The following is a 25757-nucleotide window of genomic DNA, read 5'->3' on the forward strand; positions in this document are numbered from 1 at the left end:
ACTTTGTACGGTAGGCTATAAGCCAGCCACACATAAATCAGAGGTTTCTACACACATGCAAATGAGCCTTCCAGGCAAGGAATAGCATTGTCATACTGCATCCACACACTTCAAGTATATGTGGCTTCATACACACACAGAACCCAGTCTAGACGGCGTATTTGCTTATGAAGGCCAAGGACACTTGCTGCCCAGACATAATTGTTTTATGAGTACGAGGCAGGGCATCTAATGGAACTGCAGGCTGTTACCAGGGGACACACAAGGCTAAAAGCTTTCCTTGACAAAATTCAAGGCAGCCGATTACAGCAGTTGGGAGACTGTGCAAAATGAACATTCAGCTCTTCAAACGGCAGCCAAGATTTATAGTGATTCAGCCCACACAATAACTCAGTGATTCTGGTACAACAACACATGTACTTTCACAGACTCCTGTGCTACATCTCTCCTCCCTCCACGACAAGAAAATAAGAATGTCTGGCTTTTCGTCACCACCCACTCATCATCTCACACACATGGCAAATAACCATTATTAGAGTTTGATGACAGAAATGATAAGGGACCTCCTTAGACTAGTGATTCCTAGAGCCTGAGAATCCAAACTCTGACCATCTCAAAACAAATTCTCAAGGATCACACGCAGTCAAGCTCTTACAGGCTTGCTGCTAAAAAAACCCCTGCAACAATGCAACTGTCAGAAGTAAGCCTAAGTTCAATGGGACTTGCTCCTGGGTAAGTGTAAGATTGCATACTAAATTGGAAATGTTTTTAATCTAGGGTTTTGCAAGAAATCCGCGCACTCAGCTGCTATGCTACAATCTCTCCAACTTCTTTTAAGGTGCTGTGAACCATCTGTAGGTTGAGTAGACAAGAGAAGGTGCTTCACTGGTTTTATAAATGCTACGAGTAGCGGATGGCAGAGGGAGGCTGCGTGGCTTACCTGACCTCCCTCCCTCCGAATCACTGTTGCCTCCTGGGTGGAGAGGGGCAGGGAAGTGGTGAGGTTAATATGGTGCAAATTTGGTGGCAGAAGCACCAGATTGGTTCTGCTGGCATGTATCCTCCATACGGAACTTATCCCTCCCTGTATGCAGCAGCGTCTAGGTGGGAGGGAGGTTGGATAAAAGGCAAAACCCTGTTGTGCTGTCTGCTACTGAACACTGCAGAGCAGGGTGGATAGAAATCAATGATTTAAAAAATAATAATCAGATTTTTTTTATTGAAATCAGATTTTAATATAAAATGCTTTTTGAGGAAAAATCTTTCTAAAGATAGTTTTCTGTTTAAGTTACATTATAGTCCAAATGCTATGCATCAGGAAATAAGGATATGTTTTAAGTTTTTCATGTGTGCTATTTTTTTTTTAAAAAAAGTTTAACCACATCAGTTAACAAACATGGATACATATGCTATAATGTTATTGTTTTAGTTAAATAATTTGTTTACATTGTTACTGAGGAAATGATTATTTTTCTCCTTCCAATAAAGTACAGCAGAAAAGCTGTCCAAATATAAACAAATATAACAGAAGTTAATAAAGGAGGAACTCTCTGCACTGGACAACTCCATCAGGAATCACCCAGCCTGGCAGAAGTTCCACAAGGAAAAACAAACCATTTACCACTCTCAACTGGAGTTACTGAAGAACCAGAAAAATAAAAAACTCTGCAACCTTTCCAACCTACAGGCCACCAATCAAAACAAGATCAACAACATTGTCAATCTTTCACAGCAAACACTCAGCCCAGCTGAGGAATCCGTCCTTTCACGGGGACTATCATTCTGCCCTGCCAAATCCCAACACATGATTCAGTTCTGCGGGGACCTGGAAGCATTTTTCCGCCGTTTACGCCTGAAGGAGTATTTTCATCACACACAAGAACAAGACAAAGTAGAACAAACTACATCCCCACAACACAACACCTCTCAACTTACTGGGGAACAACCATCACCCTCCAAACGCATCAATGAACAGAACATTGACCACCAACTACCACCGAAAAGAAGTTACACAAAAAGGGACTCCACATGGACCCCTCCTGATGGACGCAATACCACACTAGATCTGTACATCGAATGCTTCCGCCACAGAATCCAAACGGATGTGACCAGAAAACACCATCGCTTACAACAAAATCTAAACCATGCTGAAAGGAGAGCCATAGAAAATCTCAGGAACAACCCAGACATAATAATTAAAGAGGCAGACAAGGGTGGAGCTGTCATCATCATGAACAAAACTGATTACATCCAGGAGGCCCACAGACAACTTTCCAATACTGCCTTTTACATGAAATTGGACTCAGACCCCACACAAGCATACAAAAAAGAACTGAACAAGATTATTAAGGAGCTACCCCTACACATCCAAGAACAGATCCTCACAAACACACCAGCGGAACCTCGGCCAGGAACTTTCTATCTTCTACCCAAAATACACAAACCAGGAAACCCAGGACGCCCCATCATCTCAGGTATTGGCACCATTACAGTGGGTGTTTCCGGCTATATGGACTCTGTTCTGAAACCATATGCTATCAGTGCTCCCAGCTACGTACGTGACACCACAGATTTTCTGAGGAAAATACAATCTTTGAACAATCTTCCTAACAATACTATACTAGCCACTATGGATGTGGAATCTCTATATACCAACATCCCACACAATGATGGTTTACAAGCCATAAGGAACACCATTTCAGATAAAACCACAGCGGACTTTGCTACCAAACTCTGCCACTTTGTCCTTACCCACAACCACTTCAAATTTGGTGATGACCTGTTCCTCCAGATCAGCGGCACAGCCATGGGCACCCGCATGGCCCCACAGTATGCCAACATCTTCATGGCAGATTTAGAACAACGTTTCCTTAACTCCTACCCACTCAAACCTCTCCTGTACCTGCGATACATTGACGATATTTTTATTATCTGGACACATGGACAACAGACCCTGGAAACCTTCCACCAGACATTCAATGACTTTCACCCCACCATCAACCTAACAATGAACCAATCTATGCAAGAAATACATTTTTTGGACACTACTATAAAAATACAGGATGGACATATAGACACCACCTTATACAGAAAACCAACTGACCGACAAACATATCTACATGCTTCTAGCTACCATCCCAAACATACCAAACAATCCATCGTATACAGCCAGGCCTTACGTTACAACCGCATCTGTTCCAACTCTACAGACAGAGAATCTCACCTAAGAGATCTACAGCAAACCTTTTTAGAACTAAAATATCCACCTGATGAAGTTAAACAACAGATCAACAGAGCCAGACAGATACCTAGAGAGAACCTGCTGCAAGACAGACCCAAAAAAGAAAATAACAGAACACCACTAGTCATCACATACAGCTCCCAAGTTAAAACAGTACAACGCATCATCAGAGATCTACAGCCTCTCCTGGACAATGACAACTCCCTTTCTCAAGCTCTGGGAGGAAGACCTTTCATTGCCTACAGACAGCCACCCAATCTTAAACAACTCCTCACCCACAATAATACAACCACCAGACTTAACATGGACACTGGTACCAGAGCCTGCAATAAACCCAGATGCCAACTTTGCTGCCACATACACCCAGACAATACCATTACTGGCCCCAACAACATCCAACATACCATCTCAGGACTATTTAATTGCTCATCCTCTAACATTGTGTATGCCATCAAATGCCAACAGTGCCCTTCAGCTCTCTATATTGGACAAACAGGCCAAACCCTACGCCAAAGGATAAATGGACATAAATCTGACATCAGGAACCAGAAGACAGAAAAACCAGTAGGAGAACACTTCAATCTCCCAGGACATTCTATACAAGATCTCAAAGTAGCTGTCTTACTACAAAAGAATTTCAGAAATAGACTGGAAAGAGAAGTTGCTGAATTGCAACTTATCACCAAGCTCAAAACCATGGAGGGACCTGGTTTGAACAGAGATATCGGGTTCTTATCTCATTATACATGATAAGCGATCTTCAGCCATCTCCACCCTTGCTTTTTCATGCAAAACCATTTGCAGTCGTTTGCGGTCATCAACAGCTATCAGTCAGTCAATCACCCATTTCCACCACCCTTCTGAGTGATCCCCCCTCCCCATCCCCACCCCTCCCCACCCCTTCTCTACATAAGTGCCTGGAAACTTCCATTTCACTGTATCTGAAGAAGTGTGCATGCACACGAAAGCTCATACCAAAATAAAAACTTAGTTGGTCTTTAAGGTGCTACTGAAGGAATTTTTTTATTTTTACAAATATAAACAGTTAACCTATTAAACTTCACAATAATTTCATAGTTATCTGTCTTTGTATTTCTAGTAATATAACCAAATCAGTAATTTTTGATATAACTGTAAAAACTACTCTGAAAATTTATTATTCCAAAAATGAAACCTTCATCTGGTTGTAAATATTAAGAAGCAAGAATGAGTCTTTCTGTAAAAAAAGAAAGAAAGATTTAAATCAAGTCTTACTGACTAGTGATTTAAATCGTGATTTAAATCGATTTGATTTAAATCAAATCCACCCTGCTGCAAAGCAAAAACATGACTAAGGTAGGTAGACGCTAAGCATCAAGAAATGCTAAAAAAATATATCCTTGGTTAGTATCAGCCTAAGAGAATCCCCCATTCTCAAAGGAAGAGAAAACAGAAAAAGTAAAAGATTGTACAGGTTTCTAATTATTCACCTGGGCTTTCCCCAGTAGGGATTCAATCTCTTTATTATGTTCTATAGCGGTGTCAAAGGACTGTATGAAGTTAGACACAATGGGGTCCACTATCTTCTTCGTTGTCTTGTATTTCTCATGGATTATCTTCAGTAAGCCACACTTCTTTACAGTACCTACAAGAAGATACAGGAAAAATTAATTGCACACACATTTTTGCATTTTAATAATTTATATTGGTCAGCAGAGTCGTGCTCAATGTTTTACAAACAGAATTAGAAAAAAGAGAAAAAATGAGGAGGAGACACACCTACCAAAACCTTCAGTAGAATAAGGTTACTGTATTGTGGTTTAGTCACTAAGACTAAGGATGTTTGGTTCAAATTAGTTTTTTTCAGGCATTACATAATCTCGGTTATAAAACAGCAACCAAGAAATTGCAGCGACTCTTAATGTCAAGCAACAATTTTAAGCACTGAGAGTGACAAGCACATAGCAAATCTCAACAGCAAAAATAGGACACTATCTGTAATCAAATACCAGTGATAATATGAGGCAGTATTATACTATCGGTCCGGGAAGTATTTCTGAACCCTTCTGAATACCAGCTGCTGGAAACCGCAGGAGCAGAGAGAGCTTTTGCACTTGAATCCCTGCTTGCAAGCTTCACATAGGCATCTAGCTGGCCACTGTGAAAACAGGGTGCTGGTCCCCTTGTCTGATCCAGCAGGCTCTCAAGTTCTGAGGCAGTTCCAAACTCAAGCTGCTTAAGGACCAAAGGGCAGTTTAATGCACTCACCATTAAAAGCTCCACAATATGGGCAGGTGTTCTTTTTTCTGCACTTTTCAGATATCTTTTTTTTCAAACCCCGTTTCTGGAGGTAGGTCAAGCCAGGTCTCTTCAGATAATCCAAAAACTGTTTCTGTTCTTCGAAGGTCAGCATGATACGGCAACAGGTCTTACAAATCATCTAGAGCAGAAGCAAAAAACACAATTTGCCATCAACCAATACACTTTTGAACAATCCATAAATTTATATGCACATACAGGGACACTGTGGAAGGTTGAATGAGTTGAGCTTCCCGTCATGTATTCTTCTTCAAAGCTATGCTATGCAGTAAATCTAAGGAAATGGCAAAAGCCCAAATATCTATATGAATGTTTATTTTTTTGGGGGGGGGGGAGAAGTCTATTCTACTGAGCACTTCATTAATAATAACTACTCAGAAACTTTATATATTGAACATCAGGTAAGCACAGTACTGTAATTAATTTCTAGTCCACCTTTCCTCCAGTAAGCTCAAGGCAGCATACATAGTTCTCTTCCTCTCCATTTTACCCTGACAACAACCCTGAGAGGTAGGATAGGCTGAGAGAGAATGACTAACCCAAAGGCACCCCGTGATCTTCATGGCTGAGGGGGGATTTGAACCCTGGTCTCCTATCAGAGGACATAATCACAGGCAATGGCCCACAACAGGAACAACATGTCAAGTGTTGCTCAATCTCTGTCATCTCCAGTCCTTGACATTAAATGCAACTTTACCTGCAAAATGCCTATCACGGCTTTGAAGTACCCCACATGGAAACAAGGCAACTCCAGGTCAATGTAGCCATAGTGACCCAAACACTCCGCCAGATTCTTTCCACAAGTTTCACATGGACGATCCTTCTCACTTGTACCCTTGGGAGTAGAAATGCATAAAACAATTAACAATGGCACCTTCTCTACATACATTTAGGTGGCAGGCAAAAATATTCCTCTTTTTCCAGGACTTCGACTAATTAAACAATCTATGGCCTTGTAAACAAACAAACACACACTTTCTCTGTGTGTATTATTTTTGGGTTTTTATATTGTAAACTGCACTGTGGTTCTCAAATGAAAGGCAGAATAGAAATTTAATAAATCAAAATAGATAAGATATTGTCAAGCTGCTCTCTGATAAATTAAGACACCCCACTACTAATTATGTGTCACAGGCAGTATATGGCCTTATTACTCCTTTGTAATCTTAGAACTCACAAGGATCTTAGTTCTCGCAAGCCCACATACACATGCATCCACACACAATTATCCAGCCACAAATAAGTGTGCATACCAAGTGCTCTTCTTTTCAGTAAAAGAAAACCAGACTACAGAAATCAAGCTTTATTTTAGCCTACAATTCTAGACCTTAAGTAAGTTTTTCGTCGACATACATTTTGCATGCTAGAAAAGACTGATATGATCTGAAAGTAATGGGTGGGTAAAGAAACGCTTTTGGAATGTAAGCATCCAAAGCTGTTTTATATTGTCAAGCCACCCATTTCTCTCCCATCTCCTCTGCCTGACAGCAGTTCCACAGGTTAAGTTTTTTCGAAGTCCTGCAACCCAGATCCTTTCTAACTAGAGATACTTAATACTACTTCTGATGCATTGTGGGATATGATTGAACAACAAAAGGTCTTACCATTCGATGGTCCAGTACACCATACTGCAGAGGTGAATGATTATTGTCTTGACTGTATAGGTTTTTACTAACCACCTGGATGTGAGCCTGCTGTCGCATCTCTTCTGGAGACTTCATCCCAAAGCAGATGTGGCTTCTAGAACAGAAAACAGCACCAGATATATCACAAAATGGAGATACCCTTGATGACTATTTTGAAGTCTCTGCTTATATAGAATGTGACTTGCCTCTGATAAGTAAGCAATACCAAGAATCCAGCACACCAGAGTTCTGTACAGTATTTATATCCTGCGGCCTTCCAAACACAATTCAATGTGCTGACTTTAGCATATAAGCCATGAGTGGCCTGGCCCCAACAGACCACCACTTTCTATGCGTCCCATTGTAATCACCAATATTAGTCAAGAGTCTCCCTTAAATGTACGATTCACATAAGACACGAAACCTTATTTGGCTAGCTCAAGACTAAGCCAAAAAGTGAATTAAAAACACATATTTTCCCGAGTATTGCACATGCCCCGATACCATAAACAAGCCCTCATGTACACAGGCAGCAAGGATGCTTGAGTTCAATAGCTGGATCTTCACTTCTATAGTCTATCTGTCAGAATGTGAAGTGAGGCAAGAAGCCTCTGTGGAAAAGTAGATTTTTTTATTAATATATTTTATCACAAATGAGTATGCCTCAGAAGCTTCTATTTCAGTAACTAGTTGCCATTAGATAATATTCAGAAATGTTGTTGGGTGGCTAGCAGTGCTGAAACTTCTAGAAGCACAGGCACAGGTGATAGAAAGCATGAAGTCCCTGATCCCTACTCACTTAAGAACATAAAAACAGCCTGCTGGTTTCAACAGAAGAGATCAGCAACCACCTGAGGTTTTCTGCTGCTTTGTCTTTTGTTTTGGTATTTTATCCAACATAAGACGAGCCTGCTGGATCAGGCCAAGGGCCCATCTTGTCCAGTATCCTGTTCTCACGGTGGCCGATCAAATGCCTGTGGGAAACCAGCAAGCAAGATTTGAGCCCAAGAGCCCTCTCCCCTCCTGTGACTTCCAGCAACTGGTTGGTATAGTGGCACCTCTAGTTACGAACTTAATTGTATTCAGAAGCATTGGTGCCTCCAACTGTGGAGACAAAGCATAGCCACCATGCCTAGCAACCATCAACAGCCCTCCACAAATTTGTCTAATCATCTTCTAAAGCCATCTGGGTTGGTGGTCATCCTGTGGGAGCAAGTTCCATCGTTTTAACTACGTGCTGTGTAAAGAAGTGCTTTCTTGAGAGCACATGCCGAAGAAACTGTGTATAAGGATGCAAATCTCATGCAGACTTATATGGGACTTGCTGCCAAGTCAACATGCATAATATAGAACAGGCATCCCCAAACTTCGGCCCTCCAGATGTTTTGGACTACAATTCCCATCTTCCCTGACCACTGGTCCTGTTAGCTAGGGATAATGAGAGTTGTAGGCCAAAACATCTGGAGGGCCGCAGTTTGGGGATGCCTGATATAGAACCATAGAATCCTACAACCAAGTACTACAGAAAATTACTTTTTTTGGTATTATTTTACTTTTTTTTGTATTATTTTACTTTATTCCCCACCCTAATAAAGTCCCAGGGCAAGTTACGCTTGCAAAAAAGAAAATGCAAGCAGAAAATACAGCCTCTAATGTAAACAAAATTGCTTATATTTAGATTTCCAAAAATACTTCTTTTCCTTTCCTTTCTTCTTTTGGCTGAGCCAAAAATAGATTTATCAGAGGATAAACAAAGAAGACAAAAACTTTAAGAAAGAATGGGGAAATTTTATTATTTATTTAGGAGACCACTGTAAGCAGATGAAAACAATAGCAGGATTTGAATAACACTTGTAATGTAACAACCACTATGGACAATATGGACAGATACATATTATGGATTATGAAATAATATGCAGTTGAAAATGTTGACAATAAAACCCATGGAGGCGATGGTGGGAAGTGTGGAGATTCGGAGAAATCTCTAAATGTGGATATTTACTTGGTACTGTTATAACTCTACGCTTGTAAAATCAAATAAATAAAAAATATTTTTTATAAAAAAAATTATCCCTCCTGCTCTCCAAAAGGGGCTCTCCGAGAGGTGCCTCCCATGCAGCTGGACCATTCCCCTCCACACCACTCAACGGACCGCTTTCCTCGCCCCCAAAACTTGGCAAGCTTGTACTTCGCTGCCCCCCAAGTCGCACTTACATCTTCTTGGCCACGTCGGTCTCGCGGAACTGCTCCTTCACCATGTCGGCGGTTCCCCTCTCACGCCCGGGGACGGCGCAGGAAAAGAGAGCGGAGCCGTGCGGAGCCGACGCGGCCTGAGCGAGCTGCAAAGCAGAGCCGGCAGACGGGCATCAGGCGCGTGCGTCGCCGCGAACCGCGAAGGGTCGCCGCTTTCGGAGCCGCTTCCGCCCGGCATCGCAGCGCCACCTAATGGCCGGAGGTGCAACGAAAAGGAAGGAGAGCGCGCTGGTGAGCGCGGGGGACCCTCCTGCCAGCCGCCGCAGACCAGAGAAAGTTGTACTATTGTTATTATTGTTGTTATTAAATTTCTACGGCTCCCAACACCAGAGGATCGCAGGGCGGTTTGCAACCACAACTATGTTGCGCATTGTGGTACTTTCGTATTGCAGAATATTTTTTTGCTTCCCCACCCTTTCATTAATTAGACCTTTGGCTGATTAAACCATCTATTGTGGCTTTTTTAAAGTGTGTGCATTGTTGGACAGGGGGAAGGTGTTTATTGCTTTCGTTTGTTCTTATGGTATGTGTTTTTCTTTTTAATATTTTTGATTTTTTCCGAATTATTACAAATCCGTCCAAATGACTTTAATGCAATTTCTTACAAGTCAGGTTTCCCGTTGCGACCATATCTCTTCCTCCGATTGCCACATCTTCTCTTGTTTCCATGTCATCCTTTAACAGTTGTCCATTCTTACAGCAAGCTGTAATTTTTGTGTTTTTCTACTGTAAACCGCCGTGTTTCCTCGGACGAAAGGCGGCATAGAAATTTAATAAATAACAGTCATCTATCAGTGAAGCTGTGAGATTAGCTGGCAGGCGAGCGGTGCCTTATGACAGCCAGCCTTAAAGCGTTTAAGGCCGACGTTGTTTGTCCTCACGATACAAAGAAAAGCCGACACGCAGGTCAGCGATTTGGAAACGAGTTTTGTTTTCTTTCTTAGTAAACAGGCACTCAGGATCCGAACCAACACTCGGAAGTCTCTCTGGTTTCCCGTCGACGGAAGTCAACGCGTTTTCTGTGCCCTCCCCTTTGGACGCGAAGGCCCGCCTCCTTTTCCTCCGCGCGAGCGCCGCTATATGATTGGCTGCCGAAAGTTCCTTCCTTCCTTTTGCCGGAGACGCCGCCAAGATGGTGAGTTCTTGTCGAGCTCCCCCGAGTTCCCTGGGAGAGGCGGCTTCAATCCGAATTAGCCCCGCGCCATCCTTTGCCCGCTGGCCTTCGGAGCGACTGCTCTCCCTTCAGCGGGGCTTTCTGGTTGTGCTGGGCCGGTTATTGGGCGGGAGGAGGGTGTTTTAGGGCTCCGGCTCGCGCTCTGAACGGCGCACCCCCCTCCACCGCTCTGCTTTCGGGCTTAGTGTGCGGCCTGGTCTAACGGGGATGGCGGAGTGTGTGTGTGTGTTATATCAAAATGCCCTCTCCTGTGCCAGCTTTCTCTCAAGGTGCTGCTGCTGTTTCTGTATCCCCAATTTCCATCAACCCTGGCCGGGGCTGGTGAGATTTGGGAATCTCAACCACTTGGAGGGCGCCGGATTTATGGAAGGGCTACTACAGGCATCCCCAAACTGCGGCCCTCCAGATGTTTTGGCCTACAACTCCCATGATCCCTAGCTACCGGTAACAGGACCAGTGGTCAGGGATGATGGGAATTGTAGTCCAAAACATCTGGAGGGCCGAAGTCTGGGGATGCCTGGGCTACTAGTTCAATGGTATCTTGAGCTCCGTTTGAATCGCTGTTTTATCTTATTGTTTTAATTCATATCTGCCTAAACTTCAGAGGCAGGGTGGGGGTAGGTATCAGTTTATACCCTTCCCTAAAAAAAGTTGAAATTTGGCACTTTAAGGTAGCTTCAAATCGTTGCTTTGGCAGACATTAATACAAACAGTGTCTTGGAATTTTGTTTTTTTGTTGCAGAACGACACGGTCACCATCCGAACAAGGAAGTTCATGACCAACAGGCTGCTTCAGCGTAAGCAGATGGTGAGGGAGATTGTTAATACTTGTATTTGATTCATTCATACTCTTAGCCTAATTTTCATGTACATAAAGTTCTGTGTCTGTGTTAAAGCTGAGCTTGGTAAATTTAGTGACTGCAGTGTTTTTCCTGGATTAGTTAGTAATATAGCATTATATTTTAGGATGCTACAGTGTGTTGATCTGTTTTTGTTACTGTTACTTTCGAAGTGCTTCCACTGACATTAGGTGAAACATACCCAGTAGATTTTTGAAGGACTGCCATCTGCACTATGTGGAAAAAGTATGTAAATATAAATAGGTTTTTTTATTGCCACCTGAATAACATCAGTGCTGGGGGACAGCTGTATTTCCATAGAGGACTTTTAGGGCCTACATGCGTGTGACAAGGTAAAGTGGTCCACGAATAGTAACTTTTGTGAAGCTCTTTACATTCATAGGTCTCCCCCCACCCCCCCAAATACACTAAAAGTGTTTAATGTTTTGTCAATTCTGTATTTTTAGGTGATAGATGTTCTTCATCCTGGAAAGGCCACTGTTCCCAAAACTGAAATCCGTGAAAAGTTGGCCAAAATGTACAAGACAACCCCAGATGTCATTTTCGTCTTTGGCTTCAGGACTCATTTTGGAGGTGGGAAGACAACAGGCTTTGGCATGATCTACGATTCCCTCGACTATGCAAAGAAAAATGAACCAAAGCACAGACTGGCCAGGGTAGGCTTCTTCAGTTGTTTACCTTGTTTGGACAGACTGGGGTGGTCATGCTAAATGGTTTTTCTTTCTTTCTGGGACCTTTTGAAGTGTTTGTTCTGTTAAAGGTGCACTCTTCCTGTTGAATTTTTTATTTTAAAATGGTATCTTAAACTATTCTTGTATTTAGTGGTATTAAGAAGGTTGATATTAATTATAAGTCGAGGTACCACTGTACATCAGTACTTTATTTATATCTATGTGTATCTTGTCCTTCCCCCTCATTGCAGTGAAACTTGTATGCAAAGCAGATGCTGTGCTCAGCTGGGATAGCACATCTGGTTGAGCATCAGACTCTTAATCTCAGGGCTGTGGGTTTGAGCCCTATATTGGGCAAAAGATTCCTACATTGCCCGGGATTGGACTAGAAGACCCTTGTAATCCCTTCCAACTGTGTACAATTCCACGATTCTCCCATGTTTAACTTGTAACAACTTCCTATTCCTATAAATGCTTGCTATTACAGTCTACTGAAATTGCCAATATTGCCACTTTTTAGTGTGTTGTCTACATACATCATAAGGGGCCTGCCTACCAGGTCTTGTGAGGAAAGGCCCAAATGATCTGGGTGTGTTAAGCCTGGGTTAGAGTTTAGAACATGATAATGACAGCTATCTTCAACTTTTGAAGGTCTAGCATATAAATGAGAAAGTCAGTTTGCCTTATGTCACTTCAGAGGCCACAACTGGAATTACAGTCGTACCTTGGAAGTCGAATGGAATCTGTTCTGGAAGTCCATTCGATTTCCAAAATGTTTGGAAACCAAAGTGCAGCTTCTGATTGGTTGCAGGAAGCCGCGGAACCCCTGTCTTTTGAGATCCTTTCCAATGCTATGACTGTCCAAGGTTAAATGCCGATGTACACTTTGAGTGATTTACTTTGCTTTCCCTTTACCAGCATGGTTTGTATGAAAAGAAAAAGACTTCAAGGAAACAGCGCAAAGAACGTAAGAACAGAATGAAGAAAGTCAGAGGAACAGCTAAAGCAAACGTTGGGGCTGGCAAGAAGGTAAGTTCAACCCATCAGTGCTCATAAGCGAAGTCACTGTTGTAACTCTATTGGATATTTCATGACAAAAATAACCTTTTCCTTTTCTTTCAAATTTCAACTTTTACTTCTGGATTGCAGAAGGTAACGCTGAGATGCTGCGTAGTTCTTAGCTTCTCAAGTAGTTTAGCTTTTGTGCACCTCTTATTACTTAGTAGATAACAAAGTAAAAAGGTAACAGTACCTAGTCTCCAAAGTCTTCATCAGAAGATGGAGTGTTTTGGAGTCTTTTTTCCCACCCTTTCCGCCTTGCGTAGCTAAAGTAGATCTTGCCTGACCCCATCCTGTCCTGCCTTACCCTCCAAATTAGCACATACTAATGGCAACTAAATGAGACTTGAAATGTCACTCAGTAAAGTGGGTACAGGTGAAAAGAAAAACACTTGCTGGCATTTAATGGAGTTGAAACGTGGAGCATTCAAGTTGAATACAAGTTTTGCTTAACATATAACAGTGCAGAGTAGGCATTATTAACATAAGCATGGTTTAAATTTGGATTTTAAATATCCTTGAGTTCAAACTTTTCATTAAATGACTGACTTACTGTAAATTCACGCTTTTGATTAGTAGTAATCCTTTACTTTCACCTTTTTTCCTACTTTCTTGGGATTCTTGTTGATCAGAAATGAAGTGCCTAGCAGGTACCGAGAATAAGCATGGATGTGATTGCGTGTATTATGCATCACTTGCTTGACTTCCTAATGCTCCCTTGCTTTGTCTGTGTGTTTTTGCTTTGGAACAAAGTTTTCCTGCCTCTATAAATTTTAATTTCCAGTAGGAAATACTTTGCTGTAGTATCAGGCAGGTTTGTAAGCTTAAATGTGCTGTAGTTAATATACAACATGTATAAATTGAGTAGCATCCCCCGTATTAAAAACAAGTGTGGCCCTAGATGTCTAAAATGTATGTTGCATGTTCTCACTTAGTGTGCAACAACCTCCTTGAAAGCGTGATGAAGTTTCATGCTTCAGGCTAACCATAAGCCAAGGCAAATATTCTGCTTATAAAAACACTACATTGCGGGCTGAATTCACATTTGAGAGCTGATTATAGCTGAACAAGTTGGTAACCAACACACTCGAAATCCTCTTCCCTTCTGTTGAATGGTGAGGATTTATTCCTCTTTTCTTTTTTAATGCAACTGGCAATTCATACACTAAAAATTCATATTGTTCTAGGCTTTAACTTTTATCTGAGACTTGCAAATAGTTAAATGTACCTCCTGCTTCACCACATCCACAGAACAGTCCCATTATCCAAGTGTCCCCCACGCTGGTTCAGGTGAAAGACTGCACCTGCTTCTGGAGCTCTTCACACCAGCATCCTTGTTTCTCCTTTTCTGTGATGCTACATCATGAGCCTGCCTGCTTCAATATTGGCTTACAACCATATGAGAACAAATAACATCGGTTTAGGCATCGCAATACCTTCACAAGGCACTTTCCCTATCTCATAGTTTGTAAAGTCTTCCTTAGAACTGTTCCATTCATGTATAACTTAAAATGAAACTTAACAATGCTGCTGATGCGCCTGTAAAGGTGGAAAACTGAGTGGGGATCAGGACCACAAATCCCTCAGTTTACCCATACTTTCCTGTATTCTAGTGGGAGCAAACCCTCTGGGTAAATGTGTACCACAAATCAAGGCCACGTGGGTGTGCACTTCCGTGTGTATACAACAACAACAATAAACTTTATTTGCATAGCCAACAGCCATAGCAACAAAATACATGCAATATAGAATTAAAAACAACAAGGATAAAAAGATCATATGACTATGGTTGACGTTTAAAAGGTAGCCCTTAGTCTCATTGCACCCTCGATAAATTTGGCAACTTTTGTTGTTCTCAGGTCATTTTGATCTGTATCCGTGTGTATACATTGCTTTCTCCTCTAGTCTGCTGAGCTATGGAGTAGAGAGGAATATGGCCTGGCGCTGTTACATAGCTCACATAGTGTGGCTCAGTGCTGCATATTAGCAATTGCATATTCTAAATGTCGTTGCAAACACACACAAAGTATTTGAATCCTTGTAAGTGTCCTGGTTTTCTGTGAGAAGCTTTTTTTTAGTAGTGGGAGGCAAGGAATTTTTGCCTTTTGTCTAGTTTGCAATAATCCCCCTTAAGTTGCGAACAACTTACCCTTAACCGTGGCAAACTGCTTCTTAAGGTACTCACTTGACAGGCAGCCAGCTCCTCAGCTACCTGTGGCTATTTTCTCTCACCTTCAAAATTGTCCTGCAACTTGACTTTTTCTCACCTAATCCTTTGTGTTTCATTGCTGTACTATTTATGCTGAAAACTTGGATCTTGACACAGCTGCAATGGGAAGCCTGCTAATAAGATTCCGGGCCTGATTCTTTAGTTAGCCCAAGCCTACCAACTAAAATTAATTCTGTATACATGTAAGGTATGGAAATAGGTGTGATCCAGTAGTGCAGGCACCCCCAAACTTCGACCCTCCAGATGTTTTGGGCTACGATTCCCATCATCCCTGACCACTGGTCCTCTTAGCTAGGGATCATGGGAGTTGTAGGCCAAAACATCTGGAGGGCCGCAGTTTGGGGATGCCTGCAGTAGTGTAAAAACAATGGTACATAGCCTAAAGGTGTGTCTTGTCTTTTAAATGAAAATGATGTGGTTAAAGATGTACTGACATCTTTTTCTCCCTTTCTTACAGTGAGCCAGCAGTGGATTTTGACAGGTAAAACTACATCCAGACTTCATTGCTGAGGGGCCTGCTTATTGCTAGTCTCTTGAGAAGTTCATTCCTCCTGAAGGCTGTCTGATAACTGATGGTTAACTTGCTTCATTGCAGTTCTTTAAAAACCTCCTTTAGGTGCATGTCCCAGTAACTCATAAATATCTGCACCAGGGAGTCGTTCTTCCTTGAAGGGTAATGTGGGGAGTGATCTGCCTCCTGAGCACAGCCTAACCCCTCCCATCTTCAAGGGTTGGGGAAAGAAGTGGGCAGAGCAGTCAAAGTTAAAATGCACCCCACATTATCTGCAGAGTCTTCTTAACAGTTGGGGCAACTGGCTGGATTGAAATTTCCACACAATTGAAAACTTAACATCCCTTTTAGACATGCTTGTCAAAATTTATTTACTTACAGTTGGTGGGAGGAGAATTCCTTGGCTTTATAGAATGGATGTATATTTAGTGCACAATACTGACTTGACATTCTCTTCCCTTTTCTTTTCAGAAATTAAATTATCCTGCCAGAAAATATATGGAGATTGTACTGTTGTGTTGCATTCCGGTCAAATAAATTCTGTGAAAACTCAAATGATGGGCTCCTAGAATTTACTTGCTAAATGTAGGATAATTCAGATCTGTAGGTTTAAAAAAAGAAAGAAAAGTATCTCTTAATGTTGCCCTGGCAGTTAATCAGATTGGAAGGTCTTGTAGCTTGAGTAGGGAGTGAAGCTTTATGCATAAGACTGTTACACTGGCCTAGAAACACAGTCATAGAATTGGCTTGTTGGATCAAAACTCAATGTGAACCTCTGACCTTGTATGCTGCTTTCATTAGATTTAATAGGTCACAGTGGTACAATTGACAGTACAAGCAACAAGCCATCAGAATTCCCCTGTCAACCCTGCTCTCCACCCAGTCCCCCAAATATCTCCTGCACAACCCTACCTGTGTCAACTCTGCAAGTGGTTCTGCCCGAGACCTAGTTTTTCAGGGAACTCCCTATTTTGTTTCCGCTTGCTACTCTTGTCTCTTAATCAGCTTTCCTAGTACTCCTTCCCACCCATAATATACAGCTCCTCTTCATTTTTAGTACTGTGAAGTTTCCTCCGCCTCAAAGTTGTGTGAGCTGCATAATAAAGAACTACTGGTGTAAATGGCAACACTCTTCTTTTTTTCCTTCTCACCCTGCCTCTTAAAAGTTTCCCACAATTCTTTGTGATAGTGCAGAGAAGTGGTTTTCAAGCAGTTTGAAGAACCCCAGGGTTCTTTTGAGAGATCCATGGTAGGTACACATGCTTCATTGAAAGATTCCTCCACACTACAGATGTTCGGTTTCAGGAAATCATTTGAAAACCGGAAGAATCACTTCTGGTTTTCGATCGTTCAGGAGCCAAAACGTTTAAGAGTTCAAAGACGTTCGGCTTCCAAGGTTCCACTGTACTGCAGACCTTTCTGCAATGTGCAATTGCAAGAGAGTGATGCATTCTGGGTCTCATTCTTTGGTTATAGCAATGAGGACTAGAGACTTATCAGTGCCTCCAACTCTAACTGTCACAGAACATGCCTTTAAAAATTCTACGCTGCAGTGGCTGACTCTCAGGTGCTCCTTGGCAGATATACAAAAGGGGTCCTCTGAAAGGATATTTTTAAAATCACACATAGAACATGAAGCAAAGCATTCTCGATAGGGAACTCAACCTATCACTTCCTCAGCATTCGAGCAATCTCTTCAGCAGCTGCAAGAGTCTTCACTTTTTAAAAAATTGCTTTTCAGTTGATGGATCTGATGTGGTAATGATGCCTCTGGGACCTAATTACTAGGAAAATGGCAATTAGCCCTTCACACCAGATTTTCCCAATGTGCTACCCCTTGGAAGTGTCTCACTCGTGCCAACATATTTGGGGTAGCTTTTCTGCTGAGAAGGAAATGGCAAAAAAAAGAGAGACTGAATAGTTATTTATAGAAGAAACAGCTTCTATTTGACATGTGACTGGTGTATTTTTAGGTTTTAAATTTGTTGAAGCCAATGTACTTTCTGTTTGTGAGTTCAATGGAGGTGTCTTGCTCCTGAGTTCAGGAATTACTAGATTTAGTAGTGTCATGTTTCCTGTTAATGCTTTGGGTTCAATATGTTGCTGTGAGAGCAGCTTGGAAAGGTTTCCAACTTCTCGCAGGGAAATCCAGCAGGTAAAAAAAAGTTTTCCCCTGTTACTGCATCTGTATATGGGTTAACATGGCCTGTCAGGGTAGGTCTCAAGAAGGTTGCTGATGTGTGATGCTCTGTGGGTAACCTTTGATACAGCAAATGACTTCTTACAAGTCACGCCTCTTGCAAGCGTATTTCCAGAGGAGGGATCAAAGCAATAGTGTTGGAAGATACTGATTTTTTTAAAAGGAAATTCAGTTTATTACCCCTGCAAGAGTGTCCTCGTTCATTGTCTCCTGAGACAGAAGGGTGCTAACCTCTTTCTCCCCTGCACACCAAAAGAGAGACCTTTAGATGCGCTCTTGGTAAACGTTTGGTAGTATGCCAGCAGTAACACTGCACAGAATAATTGCATGAGGACAGGCTGGTTGGTCTCTTTCTTACGCAGTTCAGAGTCCCAATACTCGCTTCCACTAGCAGTAATATTAAAAACGAACTTTGATTTGCTTTTGGTAAAACATAAGCTTTCTATGAAATTTTTAAGCCAAGCTTGGAATAGCTGTATTGGAAAATAAGGCAGGAAAAGTTTAAAAGACCTACTTAAAAGTAGCATTTTGTATGCACATATTCTGTTAGTTGTCACTAGGGGGAAGTGTAAGCACAGCAGTAGCTGAAGCCAAAGATAAAGTCTCTCTGAACAATACTGCAGAAGGCATGCTCTCTCCAGCAATAGAAAACCATGGTCTCATCTACCCCCAGTGGTGCTGAACTCCATCTCCCACCAGCATCACCAATGGGCAGGGATGACAAGAGCTGTCCCAACACCAGAGGGTCCCAAGTTCTCAATCCCTGTATTAAATAAAGCAGAGTAGTTTTTTGGTTGTATTCATATGTATATGTATATATGTATGTATATGTATATATATGTATTAATGTTTTATCCTCATTCCAAAGTATTAACGGTTTGAATAAGCATCTTTAAAAGGGGCCAGTGGATTTGGTGCAAAGTCAAATTGGTAGCTGTGTAGAGAAAATATGTTACTGGCACCTGTCAATTCAAAGGAATGTTTGTACTAGTGTAGCAAGCAGTATTCTTCCACAGGCACGGCTTCTGTGCAGAGAGCTAAAAGACAGATTGGTTGAAGGTCGTGGGAAAACTTGCACAAGGCCTAGGATGGGAGGAGAGATGTGCCACTGGCAGTATAGAGCTCTCCCACTTATTTTTCTGTCCTGGTTTTGGAGGTGGGGGGGGCAGTTTGGCTTCCGATACCTGAGAAATAACCATTTCCATTGTGGAACCTAATCCCTATTTGAGGGGAATGCCAAGAAAGGTACAACTCCTGCTCCTATTGCAATGAGGGCGAACTTTTGCAGTGGGGGTGTTTTGCAGCCATGGAGGTTCCCAACGTGGTTGAGAAGCCTCCTTGGATGCAAAGGGCTCTCTCATGAGAAAGTGTGAGCTTTCAGGGACAGGCTGAATAGGTCTGCTGCTCCTGTGCTCCCTCTTGACTCCAACCAATGCCTGAAGAGGACGCTGTGAAGAAGTCTAGCAGTGTGCCTTTTCCATTCTCAGTACTGTAAGAGGAAGGGCTTCATCTGGCGCAATTCTTCCCGCATAAGGAGTCCTCTCCAAGCATGGGCCTTGTGATCCTGTTTAACAGCGAAGTTTCACAGGAAAGGATCAAGTATTCCAAGCAAATGGAGTATGGCCGCCCCTGTGGAAACCCTTCTTGTCTTGGAGATTTTAAAGAACCAGATGATCCCTCCAGATGATGAGGTGGTAAACTTAGTGAGGCACAGACTTGTGCTTTCATCCTTTCTGATTTTTTTTTATAACCAAAAAACCAGAGAGGAATTTATGGTGCTGCAAGATCCATTAGGCAAATCATTCTGATTTTACCCCATGCTAACTGAGCATGATGGGATTTTTAGTCTAATACAGATGGAGAGCACCATGTTGGGGAAGGCTGTTCTAAATGGCATTATGAGCCAAAGACTCTGTTATAAGCTGAGATGATGGTTTCTCCAAGAGAGCTTATTTATTGAACGTTCATCCTGATTTGCTCATGCAAAATTTACACAGAGGTTAGATTATATCTGGTCTTCTCTGAGCATTTGTTTTTATTTGTTCGTGGACAAGCTATATGACAACGAGCATTCATCCTGAATTGCTTGTGAGGTTTTCTTTTTATCCCTTTCAATGTGTTTTCCCCATCACTTTCCTAACAGCAAATAGTTTCCTTTTTTCAAAGGTAGGTTTGTTGTGCTAGGGTGCCAGAGTGGTGCAAAGCTAAATTTCCAAGTATGCACTTCAATCTCTCCTGCAAAATAGTGACAGTCTGGAGATGCCCCATATCTGTAAGTTAAGAACAATTTTGTGCCTATGGGGATAGAAATGTTGCGGTGTAGTGGTTAGGAATGTAAATTCTGAGGTTCAAATGTCAGCTCACCCATAAACCTGTGGGATGCCTCTCATCCTGGCTTGCTTTACAGACTTTTTTAAAGGTTCACCAAGGACATAGTTTGAAGATTTTTAAGAATGAAATGGAAAAATCAAAGTATTACAAACAATTCTATGTATCTCCTTTTCACATTCTCCCAGTTTGAAAATCAAATGTGTTCTTCAGAACAAATGTGTGTTTAAAGCACAGCCCAAATAAGTATCAGCCTTTCATAACCTGGATTTAAAAAACCCACAACAACCCAAAAACCATGCTGAGTTTTGCAAGCTTTGTGCTGTGATGATGCTGTGGGTAACCCTTTTTCCTGTGGGAGGTGAAGCAATTATGTGGATGGTATTGATGAATTGGAGGCTTTTAATGCTGTTCCTACTGTGTGTTGAAGACACCTTCATATCTCCTGCTGACCTTGCTACATCTGTCATCTGCAGAGCCTGCAATCTTAGTGATAGCTGCCCTACTTCAGGCTCCGTTGTTAAGGCCGGGCCTTGCTATCATCTTATAAGGTTGTTTTTCATGTTTTACTATTTTTAATAGACTGCCTTTGAACGTCAGGTTTTCTTTCGGACTATTATCTGTAGAGGAAGCACAATTAGGAATGGCGAGGTGGTCAATACTCCTGCGGCTAACTTTGTTCCGGGACGCGGGTGGCGCTGTGGTCTAAACCACTGAGCCTAGGGCTTGCCGATTGGAAGGTCGGTGGTTCGAATCCCCGCGATGGGGTGAGCTCCCATTGCTCGGTCCGAGCTCCTGCGAACCTAGCAGTTCAAAAGCATGTCAAAGTGCAAGTAGATAAATAGGTACCGCTCCAATGGGAGGGTAAACGGCGTTTCCGTGTGCTGCTCTGGCTTCGCCAGAAGCAGCTTGGTCATGCTGGCCACATGACCCAGAAAAACTGTCTGTAGACAAACGTCAGCTCCCTTGACCAGTAAAGCGAGATGAGCGCCGCAACCCCAGAGTCATTCGCGACTGGACTTAAACTGTCAGGGGTCCTTTACCTTTTTAAAACTTTGTTCCACTGCATCTTCCCTGTCCGTTTTGTATTTACAATCATTTTACAGAAATGACTTGGATTATTAGAAAAGAAAAGAAAAAATGTACAGTGTCTGAGGGGTACATGCTATAGGATAACTGTCTTTAGAAAGCAAATTATGTCCAGGTGCCGCTAGAGCCTTGAGCCAACGTAAATTTTTGCTTAGCTTGTTGAGATGCGTGCACTCAGCAGAGCAAGGAACAAACCCAACTTGGCAAAGTACAAACCTGATTTCAGACCTGTCTGCTTTCCTTTTCTCCCCCCCCCCCCCCCAATGCTTTGAGAGGGCCCCGGCACTCTCAAAAAGCAATGCAATGACTCGGTGTGAAGTGATGCCCCCTTTCAAGAAGCAAACATGAACCAAGGAAGGGTCATGCTTTCTTTGCATGATGGAGCATTTGGCCTCGTGGGCCATGACAACCTATCAACTGATATGAAACGTCCAAATTTTTAGACAGTTCTAATATCGGGACTCCCCTGTCAGAGGCAGTCTGTCTCTGCATACCGGTTGCTGGCTATTGCAGGTAGGGAGAGTGCTGCTTGTGTTTTCCCCACTGGGGCTTCCAGTTGGCCACTGGGAGAAGAGGATGCTGGACTGGATTGGTCTTTGGATTGATCCAGCAGGAGTCTTCTGATGTTGGAGTATTTGCGTGCCAAATTTCAGGCCCCTGGGTACCCTCAAAATGTTGTGAGATTTACAAAAGGGACTAAAATACATTTTCAACAGGAGCAAAGCAGGTGTGTATCCAGCAGGGGGCTCCATAACGCTGCAACAAGGAACGATTGCTTCTAAAATATCCAATGGTAGGATGTATGTGTGTTTGGGGAGAGAGGGCTTAGCAGAAGGATAACAGAACCTACCAATCCATGATGAAATATTGCCAATTGAAAGCCTTTCTTTTTTATATATATATATTTTAAAAATGCTATTAAAATAGTTTCATTTGTTCATTCCCCCTCCCCCATCTCTCTCTCCCCCCCTCACCCGGCAGCAGCAGATTGATGGGAATTTTGTTTACATTTTGAAGAGCTTCGCTGAGAGTACTTCACATGCAAAGTCTACCGAGCTCCCTTTGCGGGGAATAGTAGCTTATTGAAATAGAGGCGCAGTCCCTAAAGGAAAACATACTTCATTTGTAATGAACGTTATGTCTGCAGAAACTAATGGCACAACCTCCTCTTTGGTTTATGCGAAATAAAGCAGGCCATATGCTGCTGCTTTTCAGAGTTTGGGGTTTTTAATTTAAATGTTGTTTAATGAATATTCAAGCCCATTTGCTCGAAAGTTGTATGTGTGTATGTGGTTTTCTCCCCTTCTCATCTCTCCCACCCCACCATCACGTTTTCCCATCTTTACCTAGAGGATTAAGCCATTAGAACCATGGTGTTATAACACACACACACACACACACACACACACACACACACACACACTGGTGCATCTCTTTCCTTGCTGAAACTTGGGATATGCAAATACTAGGGCAAATGAGAGAGTAAATAAAGGCATTCAGTGAGAGTCTAGTGTCTCTTTTTGCTTTTCTTTGTTTTGATTTGTCATTAAGGCAGAGAGGAGCTTTTTTTTGACAGGCCCTACCACTATTTAAGGCAGAGAAATATTCTTGGCACCATCACTGCAGCAGAGTTCCTTTGCCATACCTTAACGCTCTGTGCTTTCTGCTGGTTGGTGGTTCGAATCCCCGTGACGGGGTGAGCTCCCGTTGCTCTGTCCCAGCTCCTGCCAACCTAGCAGTTTGAAAGCACACCAGTGCAAGTAGATAAAGAGGAACCACTGTGGTGGGAAGGTAACTGGCATTTCTGTGTGCTCTGGTTTTTGTCACGGTGTTCTGTTACGCCAGAAGACTTCAGACAGTCTTCCATGTCTATAAATAAGGGAGAAGGACCATGTCTCCTTGCCTCACCCTCAGCTAGGGACGGGCCATATCCAAGAGTTTCAGATTTTTCCTTTCTTAAATTCAGTTTGCCTCACTTCCACATACATTTGCAATTCATTTTTTTAAAAAAAGGTTGTAGGAAAATTCAAATGCGTTTTCCTCCACGTGTATCATAATATGTGAACTTGGCCTAATGTATACATTTGGCAAGCAATTTTCTCTTAATGGAATTCATTTTGGTACATTCTTTTCACTAACAGGTGCATTTTGATGTGCACTTTCGCCTAACGTGTGCTCTCCGCCCCCCCGCCCCCGTTCACATCTTTTGGAGGCACAGGTTAATTCTGTGTCCAGGGCAGCTGTCTACCAGTTCATATGGTATGCAGGCTGAGACCCTACCTGCCCGCAGACTGTCTCGCCAGAGTGGTGCATGCTCTGGTTATCTCCCACTTGGACTACTGCAATGCGCTCTACGTGGGGCTACCTTTGCAGGCGACGCGGAAACTGCAATTAATCCAGAATGCGGCAGCTAAACAAGTGACTGGGAGTGGCCGCTGGTACCACATAACACCGGTCCTGAGAGATCTACACTGGCTCCCAGTACATTTCCGAGCACAATTCAAAGTGTTGGTACTGACCTTTAAAGCCCTAAACGGCCTCGGTCCTGTATATCTGAAGGAGCGTCTCCACCCCATCATTCAGCCCGGACACTGAGATCCAGCGCCGAGGGCCTTTTGGCAGTTCCCTCACTGCGAGAAGCAAAGCTACAGGGAACCAGACAGAGGGCCTTCTCGGTAGTGGCACCTGACCTGTGGAACACCCTCCCAGCAGATGTCAAGGCAATAAGTAACTATTCTACTTTTAATAGACAACTGAAGGCGGCCCTGTTTAGGGAAGTTTTTATTGTTTGATGCTGTATTGTTTTTAATATCCGGTTGGAAGCTGCCCAGAGTGGCTGGGGAAACCCAGCCAGATGGGCGGGGTATAAATAATAAATTATTATTATTATTATTATTATTATTAGACAGAGAACTGCATTGCAAACTCCGGAGGAGCGCTAGATTTGAAGGATTGCTGCATTGTGGTACGCCTATTGGATTTGGGTCGGGTGAAGCAACATGTCTCCCCCACCCTTCCCATCAGCTCTGCCTGCCCTGCCCTTCACCATCCACGCTTGGGTACATCACTGCAAAGGGTGACTGTTTGTGTGTATCCTATCCTATGTCTGAAACCCTTTGCAGATGTCACACGGAATGCATGGATAGGGCTGGATATCGGGGTTGGGATCAAGAAACCTGGACCCACTCCCTCCTCTGCACTTACTCTGAACACATTGAAGACTGTCTGAAGGCAACACCTGCATGTGGAGGTGCAGGGCCACTGGGAGTGTGAGTCTCCTTTTACACACTGATGGTATGCACAGATTATTAACAGTCCTTGCCTGGTTGCCCTTTGCATTCCAGATCTTCCTATGATCCTATTCGTTTTGTGGTTGATCCAGCTAAGCCAAATGTGCCTTGGTTTGACACTCACTGCCAACAACCTCCTCTGAAGCAATTTAATGTGATTTTTTAAAGCAGCACTTGCATTTCTGAGATCTATAACTCAAATGCAAAAAGCTACTTTGACTATTCTTTTTATCGATTCTAGCCCACCTTTCCTTAATAGAACTCAAGGCGGGGAGCATGAATGATCCAAGGTGGTCTCCTATCCAGGTTCAGCAGGAGGTGATGCTTCATGGGTCCTTCAGGCCATGCACTGGACTGGAATGATTTGATTTATGGATTTCTCTCGCATGCCATCTTGCCATTAACCACATTTACAAACGCTCTGTGACAGTAAGTGCTCCCATTGTCGCTTCTGAAAATGCCCCGAGCTAGTTGGGGACATAAAGCCCACAACCAGGATGGAAATCTACTCCGATGCTCCACAACCACAACGAGGACTAGGAACTCTCATGATGTTAACAAAGCAACCCAGGAACAAATGTCAGGCAACTAAACCCATGCTATCTCTGCTGTTAAATTATCACCAAGCTGTGTTCTTTCTGAGGGAGGCAACCGATGTGGCGGAACTGCAGCAATCCTGTTTTCCAGCCTCCCTGAGCCCAGGTTATGAAGCTTCGACGATGCAAGGTGGGGTGGGTGGGAATACTTTAAAAGGATGTTTATTTGGCTCCTCTGCCGTTCCTCGAGGAGTTTTCTTCTTCACCTTTCCTTGCCTCACAACAAACACAGACGAGCTGAGGGAACAAAGCAAACACTTGATATGATAACCAAGCCCTTCAGAGACGTGCGACATTAAGTGTGGAGGCAACCTGTTTTGTGACAAATTTAA

General features: G+C 42.8%; 2 protein-coding genes across 3 annotated transcripts in view; one reads left to right on the forward strand and one right to left on the reverse strand.

Annotated features, from left to right (window-relative positions):
* Positions 1–10329, reverse strand: part of POLR3A (RNA polymerase III subunit A) — a 46816-nt gene extending 36487 nt beyond the window's left edge. For both annotated transcript variants that reach the window (XM_035137923.3, XM_035137922.3), the window contains exons 1-5: positions 9379–10329; positions 7144–7279; positions 6237–6374; positions 5489–5660; positions 4711–4865 (exon numbers count right to left, since the gene is read on the reverse strand). In XM_035137923.3, the coding sequence (XP_034993814.1) occupies positions 4711–4865; positions 5489–5660; positions 6237–6374; positions 7144–7279; positions 9379–9422 (645 nt within the window). In that variant the 5' untranslated portion in view covers positions 9423–10329. The remainder of the gene's footprint in view (positions 1–4710; positions 4866–5488; positions 5661–6236; positions 6375–7143; positions 7280–9378) is intronic.
* A 196-nt stretch (positions 10330–10525) lies between these two features.
* Positions 10526–16477, forward strand: RPS24 (ribosomal protein S24). Its single transcript, XM_035138320.3, has 6 exons — positions 10526–10552; positions 11334–11399; positions 11898–12107; positions 13041–13151; positions 15869–15892; positions 16394–16477. The coding sequence occupies exons 1-5, from the start codon at positions 10550–10552 to the stop codon at positions 15869–15871; spliced, it is 393 nt and encodes a 130-aa protein (XP_034994211.1). The 5' UTR covers positions 10526–10549; the 3' UTR covers positions 15872–15892; positions 16394–16477.
* Positions 16478–25757: the final 9280 nt, after the last annotated feature.

Source organism: Zootoca vivipara, chromosome 5 (assembly GCF_965207765.1).
Source record: "Zootoca vivipara chromosome 5, rZooViv2.hap1.1, whole genome shotgun sequence".
Taxonomy (NCBI): domain Eukaryota; kingdom Metazoa; phylum Chordata; class Lepidosauria; order Squamata; family Lacertidae; genus Zootoca; species Zootoca vivipara.

Coding starts and splice junctions, on each gene's coding strand:
- RPS24 (XM_035138320.3), top strand. Junction 11,400..11,897: donor TGCTTCAGCGTAAGCAGATG/GTGAGGGAGATT, acceptor CTGTATTTTTAG/GTGATAGATGTTCTTCATCC. Junction 12,108..13,040: donor CAAAGCACAGACTGGCCAGG/GTAGGCTTCTTC, acceptor TCCCTTTACCAG/CATGGTTTGTATGAAAAGAA.